The sequence below is a fragment of the Podarcis muralis genome, chromosome 7 (assembly GCF_964188315.1).
Source record: "Podarcis muralis chromosome 7, rPodMur119.hap1.1, whole genome shotgun sequence".
NCBI classification, from domain to species: domain Eukaryota; kingdom Metazoa; phylum Chordata; class Lepidosauria; order Squamata; family Lacertidae; genus Podarcis; species Podarcis muralis.
The window spans coordinates 31,964,490-31,988,410 of record NC_135661.1 but is presented as its reverse complement, the minus strand read 5'-3'; the positions used below and the strand labels follow the sequence as shown (position 1 = coordinate 31,988,410).

Sequence of the window (23,921 nt, the reverse complement as noted above, 5' to 3'; positions counted from 1 at the left end):
ACCCTAAACATCCTCGGCCCAGTATACCTAAAGGAGCGTCTCCACCCCCATTGTTCAGCCCAGACACTGAGGTTCTGCGCCGAGGGCCTTCTGGCAGTTTCCTCTTTGCAAAAAGTGAGGTTACAGGGAACCAGGCATTCTCGGTAGTCCTCTTCTCAGTAGTAGCGCCCACCCTGTGGAATGCCCTCCCATCAGATGTCAAAGAAATAAACAACTACCTGACATTTAGAAGACATCTGAAGGCAGCCCTGCTTAGGGAAGTTTTTAATGACTGATGTTTTAATGTATTTTAATCTTCCCCAGAGTGGCTGGGGAAACCCGGCCAGATGGGCGTGGTATAAATAAATTATTATTATTATTATTATTATTATTATTATTATTATTATTATTATACTGATAGTATGCAATATCCAGTTGTGGCAGCCTATTTGTGCAACAGCCATTTTGCCAACAGGAGTCCCATTCTTAGTGTAGCAGGATTCCTGAATCCAACAAGTATCTTGTGTTTGCAAAAGATGTTGCACAATCCCTAGCACAATTGCTGACCGTTCATGCATTCCTGCTTATGCAGCAATGTCAGGATCCAAGCATCTTGCACAAAATTGTGTTGGATCTCACCCAGTGTCTATCCTTTAGAACTTATATCTTTCATAATTTTGTGAATAATGTTTGTGTACCACCAAATATAATAGTGAAAATAACAAAATTGTGACTTCTTCGATCTTTCAAGATCAGACATTTCATAATAACTTTATCTCTTTCGCATGTTACTGAAAGTGGCTAATGAGGAAGAGCCTTCACTTCTTAGGTGTAAAGCACTTCTGCTTTATGCCCACAAGGTTTATGTGTGGCTCATCCTTTGCAAGTCAAAAGAAGGAAAAGAGTGAATGAGTCACTCACACGTCCTCTTTCATCACTACCTGCAACTTGCAGAAGAGCCTAATCAATATTTCTAAAGTTGAAAAGGCTATATAATTTTTCATTTCTACCTGGAAAAGACTTTTGGAAACACATTTCATTATAATTTTGATCTCAAAAGCATAGTAGAAGGAAATGAACTTGGATATTCCACACTCAATGCCAACTTCTATCAATTATCCCTTGAGGGTCCTCAATATCTCAAATCCCACAGGTCTTTGACCCACAAACATGGTTTTTCTACTGTCTATGTTTGTGCATGAACATTTGGAAGCTGTTGCAATCATACTCCCATAGAGCTTAATGTACTCCTACTATCCTACAGCCTGCTCCTTATAATGCCCACTGTACAAATATTACTTGGCTCCTTATATTGCCCCAGCTGCCTGTAATCCAGATCTGTCACTGAGTCTTGTGATGAGGGAACAACCAAAATATCTTGAGCTGTGGGAAATGCCGAAGAAGCATAATGAGAGTCTTCTACCTCAATGCAGGGACATCCCCACATAATACCACATTAGGGGCCCAATTTAGTATAATTATGAATTCAGTTCAAGTATAGTACAGTCTAATCTTGGGACATCTGCTCAATTCTATTTGCTTCCTGTGTTATGACTATAGTTGCAAGACCACTGAAGAATTTCATTTGTTTGCTTTTGTGTGCTTGATTTACATTTTGACTGTGCAGCTCTTCCCCTTTATTCCTTACCTTGTTTGAGGGCAGGGAGTGTTTAACAAACTAATCAATATAGTCTTTTCTCTAGTGCACATTACATCAGGCCTGCCCAACTGGTGATCAACCAAGCCAAATATGGCTCACCAGTTCTGTGTGGTGAATGGACTTGCAAAAATAATAATAAGGGAGTGTGTGTGTGTGTATTACCAAGACAGTTGTCTATATTCAGTTTTGTTGCTTGCAGATCATGTCGGTCTACCCTGTATGACAAAACTAGGAAATAATGATTTAACATTTCAAAGAGCTGAGGTTTAGAAGATCAAACGAACATTTCAAATATCCCTGTCCTGCACTGATGCTGCAGTAAGTTCTTTCAATGCATTCAAGGAAGCTCCTGGAAGCAGTGGCGGAGCTTCATGCTCTGGCACCAGGGGGTGGAGAGCAGGTGGGGCCAGGCTGGCATGCATCCCAGGGGCTTGGCGCTCCACCCGTAGGGACGTGGCGCGCCGCCCATGAGGCACATGGTGCCCAGCATGGGCGGGGGGCAGCCACAATTGCACCCCGCCAGGATCGTGCTGCCAGGGGCGGTGCACTCCCCCTGCACACCTCTTCCTCCGCCAGTGCTTGGAAGGAATGGAAAGGCCTTGAGATGCCTCGGCTGCTAATCTAATACTAGTTGCTTTGTATGTTTCTGTTTGTATTATTGCCTGTTCATATTTGAAACATATTTTACAGAGGCTTTAAACACCCCTGTGCTGATGCATGGATATTTTTGTGGAATAGCTCGCACTGTGTTAGTAGGGGTATTTAAAATTGCTGCCTGAATTACTTAAATAAGAGTGCAATACTATACCTGCTTATTCAGAAATATGTCCTGCTTTGTTCAATGGGGGCTTACTTCCTTGTAGCTGTGTTTAGAATTGCAACGCAAATCATCATCATCATCATCATCATCATCATCAACAACATCTTTATCATCTGATTTGTATGCCACTTTTCTGTACTTAGAACCATGCTCAAAGCAGCTTACAACATGAAATGATTTACATAATTACAAAAGTAGTTATAAGCAATAAATGAAGCATATCGTAAAGAAATTGAATATTGGGAGTGAAAGTACTGAGTTCTGTGGAAAGAGAATGATGAAAAGTTTCAAACCTGTAGTATTCATTGACCACGTAGAGCTATTCATTCAGGTAGCTGCAACTTCCAGCAATTTAGAGAAGGGGGTGTATTTATGTGAAAGAGAAACAGAGAGACAGGCCAAAAGAAAGCTCTCAACACAGCTTTAAAACCTCATGAATGTGCTCTCTGTGGGGGGAAAAAAGTCCTTATAGGTATGGCCCCACTGGAGTAGCTATCTACTGTATGTCTACTTAAATCTAAAGGACGACTCTTCAGACCACCCACATGTTGCGCTGCCTTGTTGTTTTCAGTTTGCTTTTTCGGAGGGATTAGTTTTAAACTCCACAGCCTTCTAGCTTCACCAAAAGAAGAAGAAGAAGAGGGGGGGGGGAATCAGTTTTGTGTAAAGTGAAAATTAGTCTCTTAAATCTGCAAAGCGAGCTGTTTATCTTACAAATTTATTCTTTTTTTTATTGGGCCACACATACCCTAGATAGAAAGATAAAAGAGAAATGTCTAACAAGCTGTCATTAAGAATGACATCTAGCAAAACATAACTAGTACTTTTATTCTGTAAATTCATCATGAGTGGCTTGTTAGCTTTAGCTATCTGTTGATATGGGGTGTCCGCCTTTTTTGCACTCTGTTTATCACAGTCAATATATATATATAAAATTGCCTTCACACAGGCACAGTTTTGCACCACATATATGCTTCCTATATCCCAGTTTTGCATCTCAGTGTAATTTTCTCTCTTGAATTCCATATGCAATACTGTGTAAATACTGTGACAATTAGAAGTCCTTGAGGAATTGAGAAATATAAAATAGCCTCTCTCCATGTCTGCTTGAAAGACCACATAGATTCTGCATTATGTTACTCTTAAATCCTGTGAATAATTAAAAATGTCTGTTGCTAGCTTTCTAACATATACTTTGTGTTATAACTGGCTAGCATTTCAAGCAGAACACTCAGAGAATCTTAATCAGCCATATATTTATTTTATTAACTTGTTCACTTTTATCTTAAAAAACAAACCTAAACTTATTCTTGTTCAGCAAAAGTTCATGACTATCTGTGATTCCTTCAGTAGGTGTTTTAATCACATGACATAACTGGAAAGGCATTTGTTTTCATTTTAATTTGTTATTTAAGAAACCTATACATTAAGTCCACATAAGTATCCCTTTGCTGTATTTCTTGTTACTAATTCTCTCTCTCTCTCTGGTTCAAGGCAGAGGTTCTACTCCCCACCCCCACCCCCTTCATGCCTTGACTCATTCCTGTCGTTTGGTGTCACTCTAAATACATCTCCAGTTAGGGATTCAGTTCACATTTAATGGGGAGCCCACCTAATTCGCACTTTCTGATACAATATGTGAAATGCAATACAGCTGTCCTTCGAAATGTGCACTTCTCTGAATTTTGCAATGCAGTTCTCCAGCAAAGTGATTAGTGCAAAAATGTATAGACTAGGGTCAAGTATGCATATTAATGCACAAATTACTGCAAACAGCACACACAAATGATTTATTTGAGGGGAAGTTGCTTTGCAGATATGTGTGTATATTAGGAGAGATTCGCACTAAAATGCTGATGAATTTTCAAAAAGAATGTGAATAATTATAGCAACCATTCTTCTCCTGGTGCTGTACTGAGGACCCAGAAAGGCAGAGCTGGGAGAGACTAACTCCTCCAAGCTCTCTTGACCCAGGTCTCAGGGATGCAAAGCAAGTTGGCCTCCTCACCTATGATTAAATCATAGATCTATTTTGACTCAACCTGGAATTCAGGAACAGACCTGTGGACAAACTGGTTAAGCCTACAAGGAACCTTTCAGAAAACAAAACCCAGAAGAGTGAAAAGGCATGTAATATGTAACAGTTCTATTCTTCAACCCACCTCAAAAAAACAACAACCCCTCCCTCATCCCACCTCTTCCTGGGTAATAGGGTCATTCCACTCTCTTCTAGGCTGTTTGATGAATTTCCTATTGGTAACATTGCCAATGAAAAATGATTCAATAGAAAGCCTTCACAGTCCTAGCTGAAAACAAACACAAAAGAAAACTTTGCATATCCACAACTAAAATATAAAAAACCCCCACCTGCAGCCAAAGCACGCTGCTCTCACCCCCTTCTCTTCTTCAGGGACTGTCACATATTCCTCTTGATTACTTCTGAACAGACAGGTGAGAAAATCACCACCAGCACACCAGCGCTTTCAGAAGAAAATACACTTCTTAGTGTTCTCCTTTCCCATTTTCAGAATGAGATGAATTAATTCAGACACAGCTGAAAATTCAGTGGAAAGAACTAGAGGGAAAGTGCCCCCAACCCTGTGTGGGGTATCTATCTCTGGAGGCCTAGGGAAAATCCATTCGGAATCTTCCCATTGCCACAGTGAGGTTTTTATTCAGGCTTAAGTGTCCAGGTAAATTACCATGGACATTCTCTGGGATTATGAAGACAACTCCCGTCATAGAAGGTGAGCTGGATCATTGATCCAACCAGCTCTGTACTGTCTACTCTATGGATGAGTAACCTGTGGTTGTCCTGACTTTGTTGGATGCCAACTCCCCTTAGCTCAGCCAATGGTCAGGAATGATGGGAGTTGTAACCCAGCAACATCTGGGGGACCAAAGGCTAGCCACCACTGGCATTCACTGACTAGCAGCCAGCTTCCAAGTTTTGAGGCCAGAATCTTTACCAACCCTATCATGGTGGTTCAGCCAAGGACTTTTGCATGCAAGTGGCTTGGCCACTAAGTTGTATTCAATAGTCTGCTTTTGGTTTCCTTTTCATGCTCCTTCCAGGCTCAGCCAGTCTCAGGCCTTGATCATTTAATTTCCTGAAGTCTTATGTTCATGTCGGACCAGGACCTGGAAGACCTGGGTTCAAACCCCTACTTGGCCATGAAGCTCATTGAATGACCTTGGGCCAGTCACTGCCTCTCAGCCTAACCTACTTCACAGGGTTGTTTGGGGGATTAAATGAGATGGGTGGAGCCATGTACACCACCTTTAGCTCCTTGGAGAAAAAGGTGGCATACAAATGCAATAAATAAATCAATCAACTGGGAAATTAACTGTTTTGGACTGGACAAAATTCTCACACTCGCAACCCAGGAATCATCTACCCCCACATGTGTGATATAATAGTGACAGCATTCTCATAGAGAGCTATAACTTCCTATGGTTTGTGGGCAGCCGCAAGTGTAATTTCAAACAATTAGAACAAACATTGGGTGCAATTATTTCTTGAGTACCTTTAAGTCTCCTTGATTTCACAGTGAGAGATTTACGCTTGTGCTTACTCTCCCTCTTTTTTTAAAAAACAACAACAACACAATCCTTTTTAATGAATTACGAATGTAGAATTCCTCCATCTTCTTGACATTCTATCTATTATCATTAGTAGTAGTAATAATTATAATAGTCTTCTCAGCACTGAAAACTTTCAACAGGGACTTCTATTTTGTTCTGTATATCTTTGCATATTGATTAACAATGAACCAAATTCAATGCAGCAAAAAAAAAATCTTTAAAAAACAAAACTTTTTTTAGGATGAGAAAGTACTTAATAGGAATGAAGCAAAAGAAGAAATCAAACCAGCTGCTGACACAGCTGTTTCTTTTCTTGTCTAATTCAGTTCAGTATAAAGGTACCATATGCTGCTTAAAACGACGATGGGGAAGATGAAATAATTTAAGAGAATAACAAGAAAATACATGAATTGTCAGCATTCTGTCAGATTTAAAGAATGAAACAGACAGGTGTAGTATTGACATGTTTAGCTTTGTGTTGTGTTAGCAGTTTGAGTGAGAACAACTCCTTGACATGTGCTGAAATGATGTGAGAACACTCTCTATATTTCAGATATCGGCGACGAAGCTGGGAGATCTGCCGGAGTCCAGCAACCAGCTTTGCTGAGAGACAGGAGCCTTGGGTCTGCGATGAAAGACTGCCCTTACTGTGGGAAAACTTTCAGGACATCACACCACTTAAAAGTTCACTTGAGGATACATACAGGTGAGATCTCCCTGTAGCATAGCGGATGTTTTATAGGGGAGAAACTAATGCACATATGGTGTTGTATTGATGTGTGGTTGCTATGAAACTGAACTGTGAACCGAGAAATCCCCAGTTCAGTTCTCACCTGCCATGTATTCAGCACAAGCAAGAACCCAGAATGTCACCAACACCCCTGGCATTCTGGAAATGACAGTATGGATCTACCTTTGAATTGTTAGGATTGTCAATACAAAGGTGTGAAGCACTCTGCATTTTTTTAAGAGTGCTGAGCCAAATCTTCAGGAGTTTAGATTTTCACCCTGAGCTTCCCATGCTCAGAAAAGGATAGTATTATGTTGAACAGTTAAGAATATCAAATGTGTTTCTTTGTTCATTTCCTGGGCCCTAATCAGAGCACAGACTTGTGCAAAGGTGCCCAAAGGCTGTTTTTTACAAAATAGTTTTTGCTCCAGGAAACTCTGTAGCCGCGAGCTATCCCACAGGGCACAGCTCAGGGAAGCTCCTAGCGAATTAGCTCAGAGACTGCTCAGTTCCCTGGAGTCTCCAAGCCAGCTTTTCACACACTTCCTTCTAGTGTCAAAGACTTGGATGGGAAATGGGCAATTTTTTCTAACGTATTACTGCAACATTAACAAAAGTAAAAATGAAATTAAAAAGGTGGTTTTGTCTCAGCTCTAGAAATGCTATACAAAGTGTTTACCATGAGTAAAAGAGTGCCTAGTTTGGACTTTCTTAATAAACACACGAACCATATTTATTTTATTTATAAAACTTCTATACTGCTATTCTGTTTGGAAAATATACAGAGCAGTGTGCAATAATAGCAAAAATGTTTACATTTGAGAACACACACATGCAAGGCATTAAATGCATAAGGCAAAAATACTCAAGGCAAGAAAAATCACCAAGGAATAGCTCCAAGGCATTAATAACTGATGGTTGCCTATTCCCAAAGAAAAGTAGTCTGCTGCCATGTTTTCCACAATTTTCAGAGCTCCTTGTCTGGGTATGATGTGCAGTTGCCCACAACCATATTAGGGCACCTGTTTTCTAGGTAAAAAAGAAGTGCTTTTAATATGATGATTACAGGGCTGACTCAGCCCTAACTTTATGGGTGTCAGAATTACAGCAGCATATCCCAGTTCCATAGCACTCCGGTGTTATTAGTTAATAAGCACCCAGAAAACACAAGGAAACACTTAACAAACTGCCAAGAAGATTATTATTTATTACATTTGTCAGTGACTTTATACAAAGAGAAATTCTCAAAGCCGTTTTCTAAGTTAAAATGCAAACAAATAAAAGCAATTTTAAACCAGAAAAATATATAGTATGTAACAAAATGAACCATAAATAATACACAGAACTCTCCTCTAGTAACCTATTGATAAGGACAAGTCCTACCCACTCCACTAGAAGACAATCACTACCGTAGGAGGCAACTTAATTACCAAAGACCTGATTAAGCAAATCAGCCTTAGCTTGGTGCTGAAAGACTGATAAGCATGGTGCTAGACAGGGAAAGACCATTCCACAGACTGGATGGTGGGGGAACCACTGAAAATGTGTAGCCACCCTCCGCATCTCAATCTGGATACATGGAGAAGTACCTCTGAGGAGAACTACAGGGTCCAGGCTGGTCCAGATGGGCAAAAATCTGTCCTTGGGGTATTGCAGTCCTGAGCATTATAGGGTTTTAAAGGTCAAAAGAAGCACTTTGAATTATCCCTAAAAACTTGTTCCTGGAAACTTTCTCTCTTTCTCATGTCTCAGGATGCTGAGAAAAAGCTATTAGTAGAAACTGAGACAGGATTTCTTTTTCAAGTGGCTCATTGCACCACACAGTGACACAGTTACTTCCTACAGCACTATCACATCAGCACAAAAAGTGGTGGGGTCTGCATAGGGAGTAAGCATGTCTAACCACATGGGGGTTTTCATGTAGGAAACCATGACTGGAGCAGCTCCCATGCTGTGAGTATCATAACAATTAAATAAGGCCTCTGTGTTGATACTTTGGAAAAGCTTGCGTAGCAAGAAAGTCAGCAATCATTTATTTAAATGCTCAAAGTACTGCCCACCTCTGTAGCTTCTCTAACAATCTAACAAATTTGTAGACAGCTTGGCTTTGGAAGTATGGCGATGAGCTGAAACATATAATACAAAATAAATCCCAAAGCATTTATTGGAGATACACTAGTATAGTTGAAAAATACATGTGTGAAATATATGAAAGACATGTGTTTAGGTGTATGAATTATTTGACGTGATATAGATGTCTGAGGTCAGAATGTGAAATTGATTGGCAGTTGATGCAGAGCAGCCAGTGATGCTGAAGGCTTGCAAGCTGTTAAACAATAAATCTTAATCAGAAAGGACAGAATAAATGTTTAATCCAAGATTCATGGATGGAAATTACTTCCACAAAAGGGGCAATGACTGCTTATTTAGCCTTTGACAGTGATTAGGCAAATTCATGGTAGATGGGTCTCTGAACTATTAGCTCTTAAGTTAAATGGAACATCTAGGTGTCCTGCTTGCAAACTTCTAGTGTTATTTTGTTGGGCAATGTGTGAAAGAGGATGTTGGACCTTTGGGCAGATATGGACCTTTGGTCTGATCCAGGAGGATCTTATGAACTTTTTTATGGACTTTCTCATTCCTCCCTAAAGAAACTCCTGCTTTTGATGTGTGTATGTATGGAAATCCATGGAAGGTGAAAGTTGCAGAGCCATAAACCTGGAGTGATATCTGAGCAAGGTTTCTTAGAGACTTTAAAAATTCAGAATGCCTTTGTTTTGTGGTCAGCTACAACATCATGTTGCAGTTGCATACCAAGAGGTCAATGGAAGTGTTACTGAACTCAGTAAGGCCTATGCCCAAGTCTTACAGGATTGTACTGTAAGTCCCTTCAATTAAAATCAATTGAACTTTTAAGAGTAATTAATTTTAGAAGGGCCATGTTCTCTCTGTACTTGTGCTAATGGAAAATCATGAATATCCATCAAGCAATTAATTACCTGAAAAAGTAATCCAAAGATTCACTTAAAACTCAGTTAATACAATATATAAATATTTGATAATACTTTAATACTTAGGTCTAAAACAAGTGTTACTGGGGGCGGTGGGTTGGAGGGGGGAACCCTACATTTATTTATTCTTTGCATATATCTATACTTTTATTGCAATTAGGTGGTCACTTTTTTGTTTAATACACACCACTGATTGTTATTTCAGAACCTGTCCCTTTCAATTTATGGGAAATAAATATGTTTTATTATCTATAAAAATAATGCCCTAAAACTTACTAAGAAAATTATCCTGGGAAGAAAACCAGCTATTAAAAATAAGACAATGAATTCACAGAGGCATTATACAGTCTATGCAAACAACATTTGCAAAGTATTTTAAATGCACAACAATATTAAAATAGATAAAGATCAATTTCCATTAAGTAAAGAACAAAGTATTATAAAATAATAACAAGAATATGTTGAAATGGAATGCAAGTCTTGCATGTTATAAATTTCCATGATAAACAATGTAATATCACCAATTACAAGGGTTATTATAATTTTTAAAAACAACTTCTTATGTTCTTTGATAGAACTGGTACCAGTTCTTAAACAAATGCCATATCGGTTAGTTTAGTTATTCTGGGTAAGAGTTCCTCAATTTTTTTGCAGTGCTTTAACTTCATTAAAAGTCTGGAGTGATTAAAACCAACATTTTGCTGTGTTTGGACACTGCATTAACTCAGCTGTTATTTTTGGATTTCTCAGCACCTGATGGTTAGAAAGCAATTTGGCACTAGTCAGTTTCCCAAGAATACCTGAGTGTTTGCAGGCCCATGGCTTGAATGACTCCATCCTTTTCCCAAATTCATAGGTAAGGCTGAAATATTCAACACTGGTCAGCAGCAGAAAGCCAAGGTCCTCCATAAACCCTATAGAAGAACTTCTGCATTTAGATAACTCAGCCTGCTCGTTTGTGCCTTAAGTAGCAATCCATGGCTCTTACCACTGTAGAGGTGTCCCTCTTCTGCTGAGGACAAAGTGCCTTCAAAACAACAGTGTAGTAGTTATTTTAAGCAGTGATACTGGGTGAGCCCTTCATGCTTGCCTGCTAGTAGCTCTTTTCATCACAGCGTTCCCTTTGTGTGACATTTCTATGCAGTCTTATTTTTCACCTGCCACTGGTAGCCCCAGAAAGCCTTATAATACCCACCTGCCCTCATCTATTCCCACCTGCGGATGTAGTACTGGCCAGCTGACCTTTGGTGATACAACTCTTTTCCTTTAGGTTTTTCTCCTGCTATCCCCCTGACCACCATATTGCTGCTGTTTCCTGTAATTCCTCCCTGCTTCTTTGAAGTTAATGGGCTATGCAACATTAAACTGAAAGGAAACTATGGGATACATTATAAATTAAGTTATGTTAAATCAGGTGCCCTTTTTCAGGCCAAGGGCAACATTACTTAGTAGAAAGCTGCTGGGGGCTGTATTCCACTACTGGCCAGGACTAGACTTACATATAAGCCATGCTCTTAATGTACACAGACAGACACATAGAGAGAGGGGGACACAAAGCTATTTAGCATGGAAACAGGCATATATTTAATACTCCACTTAATTTCACCTAGCATTTTCTCCATAGACTTTTACAAAGTTTGTTACAAGAGTATTGGAAAGCCTTAACGAAAACAAAAAGAACTATCCTGACTGCAAAAGGCAAAAAAGAACTTGGGAACCTCAACAGAAGAATGCCAATAATATCAATTCACAACTGAACTTCAAGCCCTGCCTTACAGCTATTCAAGCTTTACAGTGCAACTGCACCTCTAAAACTGCATGGCTGTAATTTGCAAAATGCAAAGGGGGCTTTTTGTATGTGTGCAATGACCACCAAATTCCCTCTCTGCTGAGATGTATTCTTGTTGCACCACCGCTTTTAGCAGAGGAAGACGTTTCATTCTCACACCATTTACACTGTTGAGCAGCTGATGGCAGGAGGAGATCTGAAGGACCAGATGAGAGCCAGTTTCAGGCCCACCCAGCCCATGGGCACAACAGTCACCCACTTCTGTATTAAATAAATGCAAATTGCATACTCTCACACACACATTTACACTTACCCTTTTCAGAAAGCATGCGGAGGCAGGAATATTTGAGGGAAAATAGCATTATGCTCCAGAAGAAGAGAGAAATTTGTCATTGAAAATCTTTTCTTCTTATGTTTCAAAGTTGAGCTAAAAGGGGCTTTCTTTTATTTCTCTGTATTTCTCCAGATAACTCAATCCTTAACATTGTACCGCTTGCCTTTTCCCGACTTAATGACATCCCAAACTTTTGTTGAAAATAATTGATTGAATTTAAATTTCCTTAAAAGTTTAAGAGGTAATGTTACAGTATAAATTTCCTACCAAACACTAAGTAGGGAAATATCCATTAGTGAAATTAACTACAGTTTCTAGGTAGCTAACAATGTGGCGTATACAGTAGGGCATGGCTAATGAACACTGCAGTGGGTGATATTTCATTATACAAATTAATGCTCACATTTTAATGGGAAAGTCACATAATGAATCTCAGCTTCACTGACAGCAATTAGAGACACAGATTGTCCCCTTCTGGACAAGACACTGTTTAGCAATAAGCAGCTGTGTAAAAAGTCTTCAGGTTTGCAACATATATATGCTTTGGGGGAATTGGTGTACAGTTTATATTAATGTACTGAAGCTTCAGAGCTAAGGAGCATCCATATTTATTTCTCCCAGTATTAACTATGTAAAGACCTGTAGAAAGACTAAATAAATATCCGAGATAGGATTTAAATTCAATTATATAGCTTTGCAAAAATTAAAACATTCTTCTGTCTGTTGTGCAATAGAACAGAAGGTAATATAAAACCCAGAATACAAGAGTATGGAATAATCGTATACCTTTCCTTTGTCTTTCCTTTGCATCTTTCCCAGTCACGATAGCAAGGGAGTAAAGAGATTCAGAATGCGACTGGTATTTCTGACAAACAGATGAACTATGTGGGGAACATGTGCATGATCCAAAAATAATCCCACAGAACCTTTGATATTCCATTTGGTTTCAAAAGTGTGAAGTGAGTGATTAGAATGATAAAAGAAATTACTGAGTAGGAAGAGGCATAATAATGAACTAATTAAACCGTACTGCAGCTCATTTCTAAAATATTCACTGTGCCATTGATAAAATGGGTTATCAATAACCACTGCATTGATTTAAAAATCGGTTTGGTATTTTTATTACAAAATGCTCACAGAGAGACTCTTCACTGTTTATTTCAATATATGTACATAAAAATTTAAAAGCCAACCATTCTTGCTGCTGCTGCTGAATGACACTCCTAGATGCTCCTAGATGCTTTGCATGCAGAAGGCTGCAGGTTAAATCTCTTGCATCTCCAGGTAGCACTTGAAAGATGCCTGCCTTCAAACTCTAGAGAGCTACAGCCAGTCAGTGTAGACAATACTCAGTGAGATGGACCAAAGGCTTGATTCAGTCCTATATTTCAAATGTGAGCTGCTGCTTCTCCTTTAGACTAAGGTTACCAGATGTCCCCGCTTCCTGGGGACAGTCCCCGGGTTTACAAATCAGCCCCCATGCAAAATCCGTTGAAGTTGGCAAGTGTCCCCAGATTCATTGGAAAAAAATCTGGTAACCTTACTTTAGACCTGCCAGAAAATTGCTCTCCAATTGGATTAATTTTGGGGGGACAGACAGACGGTGGATCTGGTTTCACGATGTGTCGAAGCAGCAAATAAATATGGAAATGAGGCTCCACTAGTGAGCAGGTTATGATTTGCCCCTTGCATCTTCTGTATTAGTATCATTTTTACCAGTTTCATGCTGTACAAAACTGGTCCAGAGAGCTACTGCACTGGACCTGGGCTGATCTCATTGAATGCAAAAGTACCCAAAGCGAAGTGGCTGGTCTTGCAATCTCACCTCCTTTATGTTTTGCAGTATGCATTATTCATAATAATCAATGGAGACAATGGAATTTAAAAGCGCTTCACTTTGACTGGATTGGACCCAATGGCTTTGTAATATTATTTATGCTGTCATTCAGGTGTGATAATTCTTAACAAGGATATCCTTTAGTGTGCAACGTTTAGAAATAGTTTGTAAAGACACTAGTATGTTACTGAAGACTTTATTGATTCTATTAAATGTGATTCTATCACATTTGTCACTGGAAATACATTGGTCACGCGTTCAATACCTTTCCCAATAGCATGGCATACAGAAATCCTTGAGGGCTGATTAAATAACCCATTCCACTAAGAAAAATAGTGTCTGTATCTGTTGTTACTTAGGACTGGCTTGGCCACTGAAAATTTGGGATATCGATCTATGGTGGCAGTTAGTTTTTAAATATAAATTAGATGGAAAAAATGCTAGAGAACTGTTTGAGGAGAAAGTTATTCATTTCCCACCGGCTGCTGGGTGAGATGAACATCTGTTCTGTTACTCTTTATTTATAAGCTGCCTTTCAGCTAGAAAGGCGGCTCACAAGAATAAACAGATATACACTAACAATTCAACTGATACAAATTAAAAACATTTCAACTGTATTAAAAACCAAACGCATCTAGATTCCAGCTCCAAAGGCAAAGAAAATTCCCTACAAGAATGTTAAGAAAAATAAGAATACTTAGGCAGCATCTTCACCTTATAGAGGTCCCAGGCAGTGGGGTGGGGACAAGGCAGATGGAAAAGCTTTCCTGTAGCCAGTCAGTCAAGGGGAGATGGAACAAGAGCAAACAGCCTGCTGCAAGGCCACAAGGAATGGCAACCAGTAGGCTGAGGCCCAACTGACGTAGCTGGAGATCCTGCCCCTGCAGACAGTGGCAGACTTTGGGCTCTTAAATTTCAGCGGCGCCCTGTGCAACACTAAAATTGGGTGCTCTCCACCTCTCACACTCCATTGTAAAGCATTGCTTTGGCGTCCCCTGCAACATGCCCCCCTCCCCAGTGCACCAGTTGTGCCACCCTATGGCTACCACTGCTGCAGATTACACCAGCAAGCAGTTTGGTTCCCCACCATCTCCCTCCATTCCAGTGCAACCACCAGTTGCCTCAGAACGAATCAGGGATTTGATCCACCGCTTGTACTCTCCACAAGGTGGCTCCTAAGCCCTGCCTATGTGGACCAATCAACTGGGAAATGGTGGTCTTAGGCCTGGTGATGTGATCAGTCCACAGCTGCAAGGAACAGTATGGGTGAAGAGAAAGTGGAAAAGATGTGGAGAGCATCTTGGTCCAGGTGGATTCCTCAGGTCAGGTTCTTAGGGGGAGGGTGACACTCACATGGCCTCCCTCAGCACACTAAGCCATAGGTGGCCATGATGGTCAGGAAGTAGTGCTTTAACTGGATTGTATCCAACTTTTGGATTTTGTTTGTATTACTCTGCAAAGTCCTGAACATCTTGGACCCAGGGTGCCTCAGGAACTGCCTTAACCCTTACAATCAAGGCTGATGACCAGTATCATCTGCTGGAGCATTGCGTTGTCTTTGTTGTCATTTAACAACCACAAGAAACAGAGCCTTTAGTGTAGTGCAGGCATAGACAAACTCGGCCCTCCATATGTTTTGAACTACAATTCCCATCATCCCTGACCACTGGTCCTGTTAGCTAGGAATGATGGGAGTTGTAGTCCCAAAAGATCTGGAGGGCCGAGTTTGCCTATGCCTGGTGTAGTGTTTCTCAGACTTGGATCCCCAGCGGTTGTTGGACTACAACTCGCATCATCCCTAGCTAGCAGGACCCATGGTTAGGGATGATGGCAGCAATGGCACTGCTTTAGTGTCATTGGCCCAGTCCTGGGGAACACTCTACCCACAGAGATTCAGCAGCTGTTTTCTGGGCCAACTTTTAAACACCTGCTGAAAACATTTGTATTTTGCCAAGGCCTGTGCAAGCAATTAAGAATGCATCCTTCCACAATGGTTAATAGACTGAGAAAGGATATACTCTCATTCTCACGTGTTCTCACTTGAGCTGAAATCAAGTGGCTGCCCCAGTTCATTACCTCCATTAGTGGGTGGCAAATTGGGATGACCATTTCAAAAATTCTCAGAAGGGCAGGGCCTGAAACAGATCGTCAGAGGGGTATAGCAACCAGTGCCTCTTTCCAGGGAACTGGAAATTGTAGCTTCATAAGAGTCATAGGTTTCTGACAGCTCTTGGCACCCTTAACCAACTACAGCTCCCAGTATTCCCTGAAGGAAGCCATAATTATTTAAAGCGGTATGATATTGCTTTAAAAATGTATGGTGTGGATGGGGCCTAAATGCTTTGAAGCCTGAAATTTCTGAACCAAATTTAAAATAGTTTAGAATATATAGCTTTTTTTAAAAAACACAACACTAGGATGCAAGTGCAATTTCCAATTTGTTTGTCTTTTGGTGGGGAGGAGGAGAGATGTACAAACAATGCAACATTTTTCAGGGCACAGTTCACAGATGGCTGGTTTGGCATTTAGATCATTTCAGTGAAAGAAAACAGTAGAGAAAAAAATAGTTCCTTGTTGTTGAGGTCGCTTAGAGAAATAATTGCTGTTATTGACAGAGTGCTATTAAAAGGAGCTTCTAGAACTGTCAGACTCCTGTCTGTTTCGATGACTATTCCAGCATTCAGGTCTGCAAGGGAACCCTTGATTGCTAACAAGTGCTAGTATACATTTAAATTCACATTTATCTAGACATATTTTTCCTTCCGGGTGTATATGTGTGAATTTCTGTAAATATTTCACATATGTGCTTTGCAACCCAGAGTTCTTCTAAATCAGAAAGAGCCGTACAAGTATAGCACTGAATTAGAAATATATATATTTAATTCATGAAGATCATCTTATATGTTTTAGAACACTGTTTAAGCCAATCCTTACTCTGTTGAAAAGTGCTTATTAGAGGTAAATTACACATTTTACTACTGGAGCATTAGAGGTACCATTAGTGCAAATTTAAAGCACTGCAAAAAAAAACCCCCAGTAATGTTAATTTCAAACATAGAAACTAAATATATTTTCTACCTTTTATTGCCCGTTCTCTCTCTAATTTTTATTGACTACCTTTTATCTTAACTATATGTTCTTACTCAATAGGATTGTAATGCACTGTAACGGTATTAATATTTTATAGAAGAAACTGTATTTATAGTTCTTTATTTGGAAGCAATGCAGCAGGTCTGCAGATCTTTGAATCCTTCTGGAATGGTGCCCTCCAAATAATGATAAATTACTTGAGCAGAATGCCATTTGCTAATTATATCCATGATTTACTGCAGAGCAAGACTTAAATCATTCATTTCAGTCTTGCGTAACAGTGCCATAAAATTTTTAGGGTTAAAAATTGTTTCCATATGTATAATTTAAACAAATTTTAGTGCTATTGTTTACAGAAAAACATTGTAGTCATCCATTTGTTACATATTTTGCGCTCTCCCCCCCCGGCTTGTACTTTTAATGATCACTGTGGTGGAATAGTTTTGCTTTGTTTTAATAATCATATCTTTTAATTCTGAAGCACTTTTAGCATATTAAGTTAAGGAAAATATAACTTGTGTGTTTATGCTGTGTAAGTCTTGAGTTGATAGAAAGTGATTCAAAGAAGGTTTTTTTTTATTATTTTACAGGGGAAAGAACTGGAATTAGAAAAATAATTAGTGGGTTTTTGGAACCATCATTATCGTAGAAGGATAGATGTTGATCCCCTCCCAAATAATTCATTTTAATACAGCTAATATACCTATTTATCTTTTGATAATTGCAGGTGAGAAACCTTACAAGTGTCCCCACTGTGATTACGCTGGTACACAATCTGCTTCACTCAAATACCACTTGGAACGACATCACCGGGAACGGCAGAATGGCGCAGGACCACTTTCTGGACAGTCTCAAAGTCAAGAACATAAGGAAGAGACATCAAATAAAGGATCAATGTTCATTAGACCTGAAGTACTGAGAGGAGCCTTCAAGGGTCTTCCTGGAATAGATTTCCGGAGTAGCATGGGATCTCAACAATGGTCACCAGGAATGCTTTCCTCAGGAGATCATCCAGGTCATTCAACTGGCATGTCTTCAGAGGTTTCTTCAGACGGCATCAAGGGGTCTGACATATCTTCCAAAGGGACACGCTTTTCTGAACTGGGCAGAGCTTACCATAGTATGGTTGGAAATGGAGTGAACTTCCAAGGGTCGTTGCAAGCTTTTATGGACAACTTTGTCCTCAGTTCCTTGAAGAAAGAAAAAGAAATGAAGGATAAAGTCCTGTCTGATTGCATTTCCACAAAGCCTCTGGCTTTAGAGAGTGGTGAGGAGAAATCATCTAATAAGCAGAGAAAAACAGAAAAATCACAGTATGAGCCTCTTGACCTCTCTGTGAGACCAGATGCAGCCAGTCTTCCAGGTTCATCCGTTACAGTCCAAGACAATATTGCTTGGCATGGCTGCTTGTTTTGTTCATTCACGACATCATCGATGGAATTAATGGCTCTTCATCTCCAAGCCAATCATTTAGGCAAGGCAAAGCGTAAAGACAGTGTTTTAGGATCAACTAGAAATGGTAAAGACCCACCCAGGGAGGCCATTGCTTCAGCAAATAAAGCTAGCTTGCTGCTGACTTCCATACAGTCCAACAAAGATGTAGCGACTTCCAATTTGATTGGCCAGATAGACCCGGCTTCTGAAAGAATGAACCAAGGATCCAAGGACTCTCCAGGGGAACAGAGGAACACCCCTTGGCCTGGTCACATGGATTCCACTTTTTATAATTTTGCAGCAGACTTCTACAAGCAATTTGGCGTTTATTCCGGAGTTGTCGGAGCACAAAATGCTTGCACCGGTAACGACCCTGACATAAAAACACAAAGTGAAGATGACCCAAGCATGCTGCTTTCTGACTCTGTAAATAAAAGTGCTACTGACGACCTGTCAGACATAGCTTCCTCTGAAGACATGGAGTCCTCCAAGGAAGAAACCATTGATGATGAGGACATTGAAACAGAACCTGATCTTACGAACAAACCATTGTCCAATCTGAGCAAAGATGGTGCCGATAGAGGGGACAACGTACAAGGCTCTGTTGCCTCAAAAGGACTCATGCCACCATTGCCACCTTCCGAAAAGCAGTGGCACACTCAGAATCTCCTCGCCTCCCATGAAGCTACACCAGGTGCCATGAAGCCTGAACCAGCTCAGAGCCCACAGGTCCTGGAGAAGCAAGTCAACATGTTGTCGGTCCTAAGAGCCTACAGCTCTGATGGCTTAGCAGCCTTTAATGGACTTGCAAGTAGCACAGGAAGTAGTGGATGTATCAAGAGACCTGACTTGTGTGGTAAGTTTTAGAATCCTTATTTCAGACCATTTCAGAGAAAAACAACAACCCACAAAATTACTGAGTATGTCAAACTGTGCTTGTTAGTAAATTTGGCTTTAAGATGATGTTTTAAAACCTTGGGACAAAATTCTACTTTGTTACAAAGCATGGACCTCCATTGAAATTAGTGGTGCTTCATGCAGCAGTACGTGGCCTTTATATGTGGTCCAGGCCATTAAAGAAAATACATTGTGTAGTTTTTAATTAGATAAGTAGTTATATAAGACATTTGTATTTAGGATATGTGACCAGAACATCTGCTGCTTCATTTTGATCAATCTGGTTTTATTTTATTTTTTAAACTGACGTGGTAACTTGCAACTTTTCAGCATTTGAACTGAGAAAAAAAAGTAAAAACACTAAATGCTTTGCCAAGCCTAAGCCTAGTTTGCTTTCCAAAAAAATTATTTCCTTATGTTGAATAAGGACATATTGAATATGCTCAATGAAATATAAATTAAAAAATCTGGGTGGGTTATTCCAATTCGTAGTTATATTTTTATAGAGAAATCCCAAAATTTATTAATCAGACAGTGAGGATTATATCCAATGTTAGTAAAACTCAGAGTTGACCTGCTGAGATTAGTGGACCTGCTTTAGCCCTGCTCATTAATTCCAGTGGATCTACTCTTTGTAGAACTTAGTTGGGTTCAATCCTAATATTTTATTATTTTCAAAAGCTAGGCAATTTACTGTTTAAATTTCCTTACACAATTTCCTTATGGTAAACAACACAAACATCGATTACCTAATTAATAAGACAGTTGTTTATGTATGAAAAACAAACAAACATGCTGTGGTCCTTGAGCAGGTGCATATAACCACTTTATCCCTATACACAATTATTTTTGGAGTCACCAACTGGCTGGTTACACGGTCAACTTATCTAATCATTAGGTTATCTAGAATGTAAAGAGTTTGAACTTGCTTACTGCCTTGATGGTTTCAGCAAAGTCTATTTTTATTGCTTGTCCAAAGTGGGGTGCTTAGGAAGTCCGTGTCATATTATTGCCACCACATAGTGACACCAACATTCCTCATGTGTAGAGAGAGAGAGAGAGAAACTGGGTCCTTTTCTATATGATCCACAACCATGCAAGCCTCAAATACCAAAACTTCTAGTGTGTAGGAAAACCCAGAGGTTTATGCAGCTTTCGGTGCAAATAGATTTAAACAAAACAAAAAACAAAACAAAAACACCCTTTAATGAACAGAAAGGGTCTGTACAAATTCATCTTTTAAGATGATCTCTGTAGTTTTAAAGCACAGAAAGAGCTGCAACAAAAATCCCAAGCAGACCATTTAAAAAAAAAATGAGTTTATATACTGCAGTGGTGATAAGAAATAGAAAAGAAATGTAAAAGCTCACTTAACTAGCTGAACATCCTACCCCACTAGATGGTACTGGCACCCTGATCCTACAATTCCAGCTGTACAATGTGCACATTTGCAAACATGGGCTTGTCATATTCACACTTTCCATTTCTGGATGCGCCCTTAAGAAGTCTCAATGCATGGAGTGTTCCTAGGACTTTCTGCACCAGCTTTGAAATCTTCAGAATGGGGGGTATACCATTACTGGTCTGGCATGTTGTCACAAACCAAGATAGAACACCTCCATTGCAGGCTGATGTAAGTGCGTTGCAGGGGGTTGGACTAGATGACTCTAGGGACCCCGTCCAACTCTACAATTCTGTAGTTCAAAGTGCTCAGGAAGAGTGGAGTGCAGAGGCACAAAGGCACACAGCCTAAATTCAGCTTATTAACCCAGAGAGGTAACATACACAGTAAGCAGTTTAGAAATAGCATTCAGCAAGCTGGGCAGGGGGTGGGGGTGGGTTGCAATGCCATACCTCTAAACTTTGCCTTTTGCAAATCAAGGCCACCCACGCTGCTTGGCTCAGAAATATGCTGGGCTGTTTATTTTTAAAATGTGGAATCACAGATTTACTAAATTGGAGCTTATTACACTAAGACAGAGGTCTCTTGGGCGGAAGTAAAAAACAATGAATTAAAGTAGTTGTTGGGAGACCATAGATTTAGAGGCTCCACCTTATTTTTTCCTATTCTAGGGGTAGGTATGGGGTGGGGTCTAAAGCCCAGGTGTTGGAGTGGAGTGGGATGGAGAAGACTGCAGCATTCATATTGCTATATATCTGGCAAACCATCTCAAGGGCATTCACAAATCCACGTACAAGGACTGCTGGACATTTAAAATTGTCCAGCAAATTCAAGATACTGGATCTCAAATAAGTGGAGTTGCAGTCCATTAGGAAGGTTACACGCATGCCTTGAACTTTTAATATGCAGACATGGCTGCAGGGCGGCTTTGAATGGAGAAGTGTGCCATTCTGAGCTCAGTACCCATAACTATGCGGTGCAAAGAATGTTTTCCAAGTTGTCAAAAAAAGAAAGAACTATGGGATTTCTGACAGTTTGAAAAATATTGACAGCTGTTAATGTTATGCAAATTGAAAGTCCCACATTCCCTCCTTTTAATAGCTGTTCAGCCTCGTGATTACGAAAAGGAGGCTGTCCAAAAAATCTAAAATTTAAAGTTTCCCACTGTGAGATTGTGATCAAAGTTTCACAACCTTACTTTCTATATAAGTGTTATATTCACTTATTATAAACCATATTATCATTGTCATCATCATCACTTTTGAAAACAAATCTGTTTTATTTTTTTAATTCCCCATCCTTCTAATGATTCAAAATTAATTTCATGAGTTGCTGAGTACACGAAAGTTTCACAAGCTGTGCCTTTTAACTGAGATAGAGCATCAGAGCTATGAGGTTGACCTGCAATAAGTTTGATTATTTTTATACGTGGAATTGCAGTTGAAATCCTCTTTCCCACACCTCCAGATTTTATTTTATTATAAGTTTGGGCTGATATCTTTACTAGCCATTTCCACAGAAGTCTTTGTAGTTGCAGACTATGAAGTTGTAGTAGCCTTGCAGGAGTATTCTTCAGTATTCTTAAGAGTTCTGCCAGTTTGTTCTCCCAGAGACTGAAAATAAATTAATGTATATGAAACGCAGATCATTGCTACTGAGTTTTCTGCTGCTCCTCAGACTAAGGAATTTTTGTGAGCTGCTATCAGAGCAAATGTGAGCCCCTTGGCCTGCTCTGAAAGAAGTTAATTGGTGGCATAGTCAATGCATTCCAAGACGCATCCCTTGTGATTGGTTGCATTTGTTGCTCATAAGTCATGTTTCCTCAGTGAATGGCTGTAGAGAGCAGTCATAATGGATGCCTGTTCAACTAGTAGTAACAAATCATGTTACCCAGTTGACCACTTGAGTTATCATGCATAATGTAAGCATCCTGGGAGATGGGTTGGGTGTAAGGCTGAACTTAGTGGAATGATTGTTGTTGCTTCACTTGGAGGGTTGAACTTAGAGAGCTTTAGACTAGCTTTGCTTGAAAGCTACTTTGCTGAATGGCGTTTTAATGGAAATATGCTAACATCTCTCAACCCAAACAGTGTTACTGTCCCCTTCTTTTTCAGCCCAATTCAAGCAGGTTCTTGGCTGCTTTGAGCTAGTGAAATAGCACTACAATCCCAACTGTGTTGTCTTTTGGCTAACCCAGGTCCACCTATCATCATAATGGGGCACTTGGGACCTCTTCATGTGTTATAGTTTAGCAAATATACTGTGTGTACCCAGTAATACATGGGAGGGCTACATATTTATTTCGCCCCTCTATCTATATGCTGCAAGAAGTTGAATGGGTCCAGTCTCTCTGCCACACACATTGGAAATGTACATACGGTGAAAAGAATGTGAGTTTCTATTGCATATTATGGAGTACATGGTGGGTATGCATAGTGCTTCTTTTCATTTTGTAATGATTAAGTAACCCAGATTAGTTTTGCTTCTGCTTAAATGTATGAGTGTGCCTGACATTGCACAAATAGATGGATACAGTCTGTGCACCTAATGATGATCATTCTTTAGTTTAGTTTAGATAACAACTAACTGGAGACATTTGTCATTTATAGGTTTTTTAAAAATAATACCTCCTGACGTTTTGCATTATCCCATTGCCATTATGAGTTTTAAAATGTGACTGATTCACTTGCTCTGATGGTGAGACAGTCAGCAGGAATGTTCTACCCATATTGATCTCAACATCTGTTCTCCCCACTTGAAATAGGCTCTGTCATCCCAGTCAAACCTTCCCCAATCCTAGCTCAGAAAACAGTATAGTTTGTAGACCAAGACAATCATTCACTCTGCTGCTTTGGTGCCCATGTTTAATGGGTATGCATCTGGAGACCAAAATATTCCCATGCATTCACTTGCATAACGGACATGAGCAATGTTCTAGGATAAAGATCATTGAATGGCAGCATATTTTTCTTGTGTGTTTCAGCAAACTGGCTATTACAAAGTAATATGTTACTTTGTAAATAAGTAATTGATCCAGACTTGGCTACACACACACAAAACAAACCAAACAAACAAACATGTTTGATTTGCTTAACCTAGCAATATGGACCAGATTTTCACTTAGATATATATAACTGTTAAATCACTGAAGCAATCCAGTTTTATGTCTCTAGAGCCTTTATGTAAGCGCAATATAGGGCAAAATTGAAACTTTATGGTGAGCTGAGGGTTAGATCACTCTGTCAGCCACCATGATGACCATCTTGACCCCTACTGTTTTCATTGTTGCAAAACTGAGTTTAAGGGGCCTTTGATCAGTTAACCAGTGGACAATTTGGTCCTTTTTAAAAGTA

General features: G+C 39.7%; 1 protein-coding gene across 6 annotated transcripts in view; it reads left to right on the top strand.

The window, feature by feature from the left end:
* ZNF536 (zinc finger protein 536) overlaps positions 1-23,921 on the top strand; it is a 450,559-nt gene that overhangs the window by 265,951 nt on the left and 160,687 nt on the right. For all 6 annotated transcript variants that reach the window (XM_028740295.2, XM_028740289.2, XM_028740291.2 and 3 more), the window contains 2 exons: positions 6,598-6,750; positions 17,563-19,125. In XM_028740295.2, the coding sequence (XP_028596128.2) occupies positions 6,598-6,750; positions 17,563-19,125 (1,716 nt within the window). The remainder of the gene's footprint in view (positions 1-6,597; positions 6,751-17,562; positions 19,126-23,921) is intronic.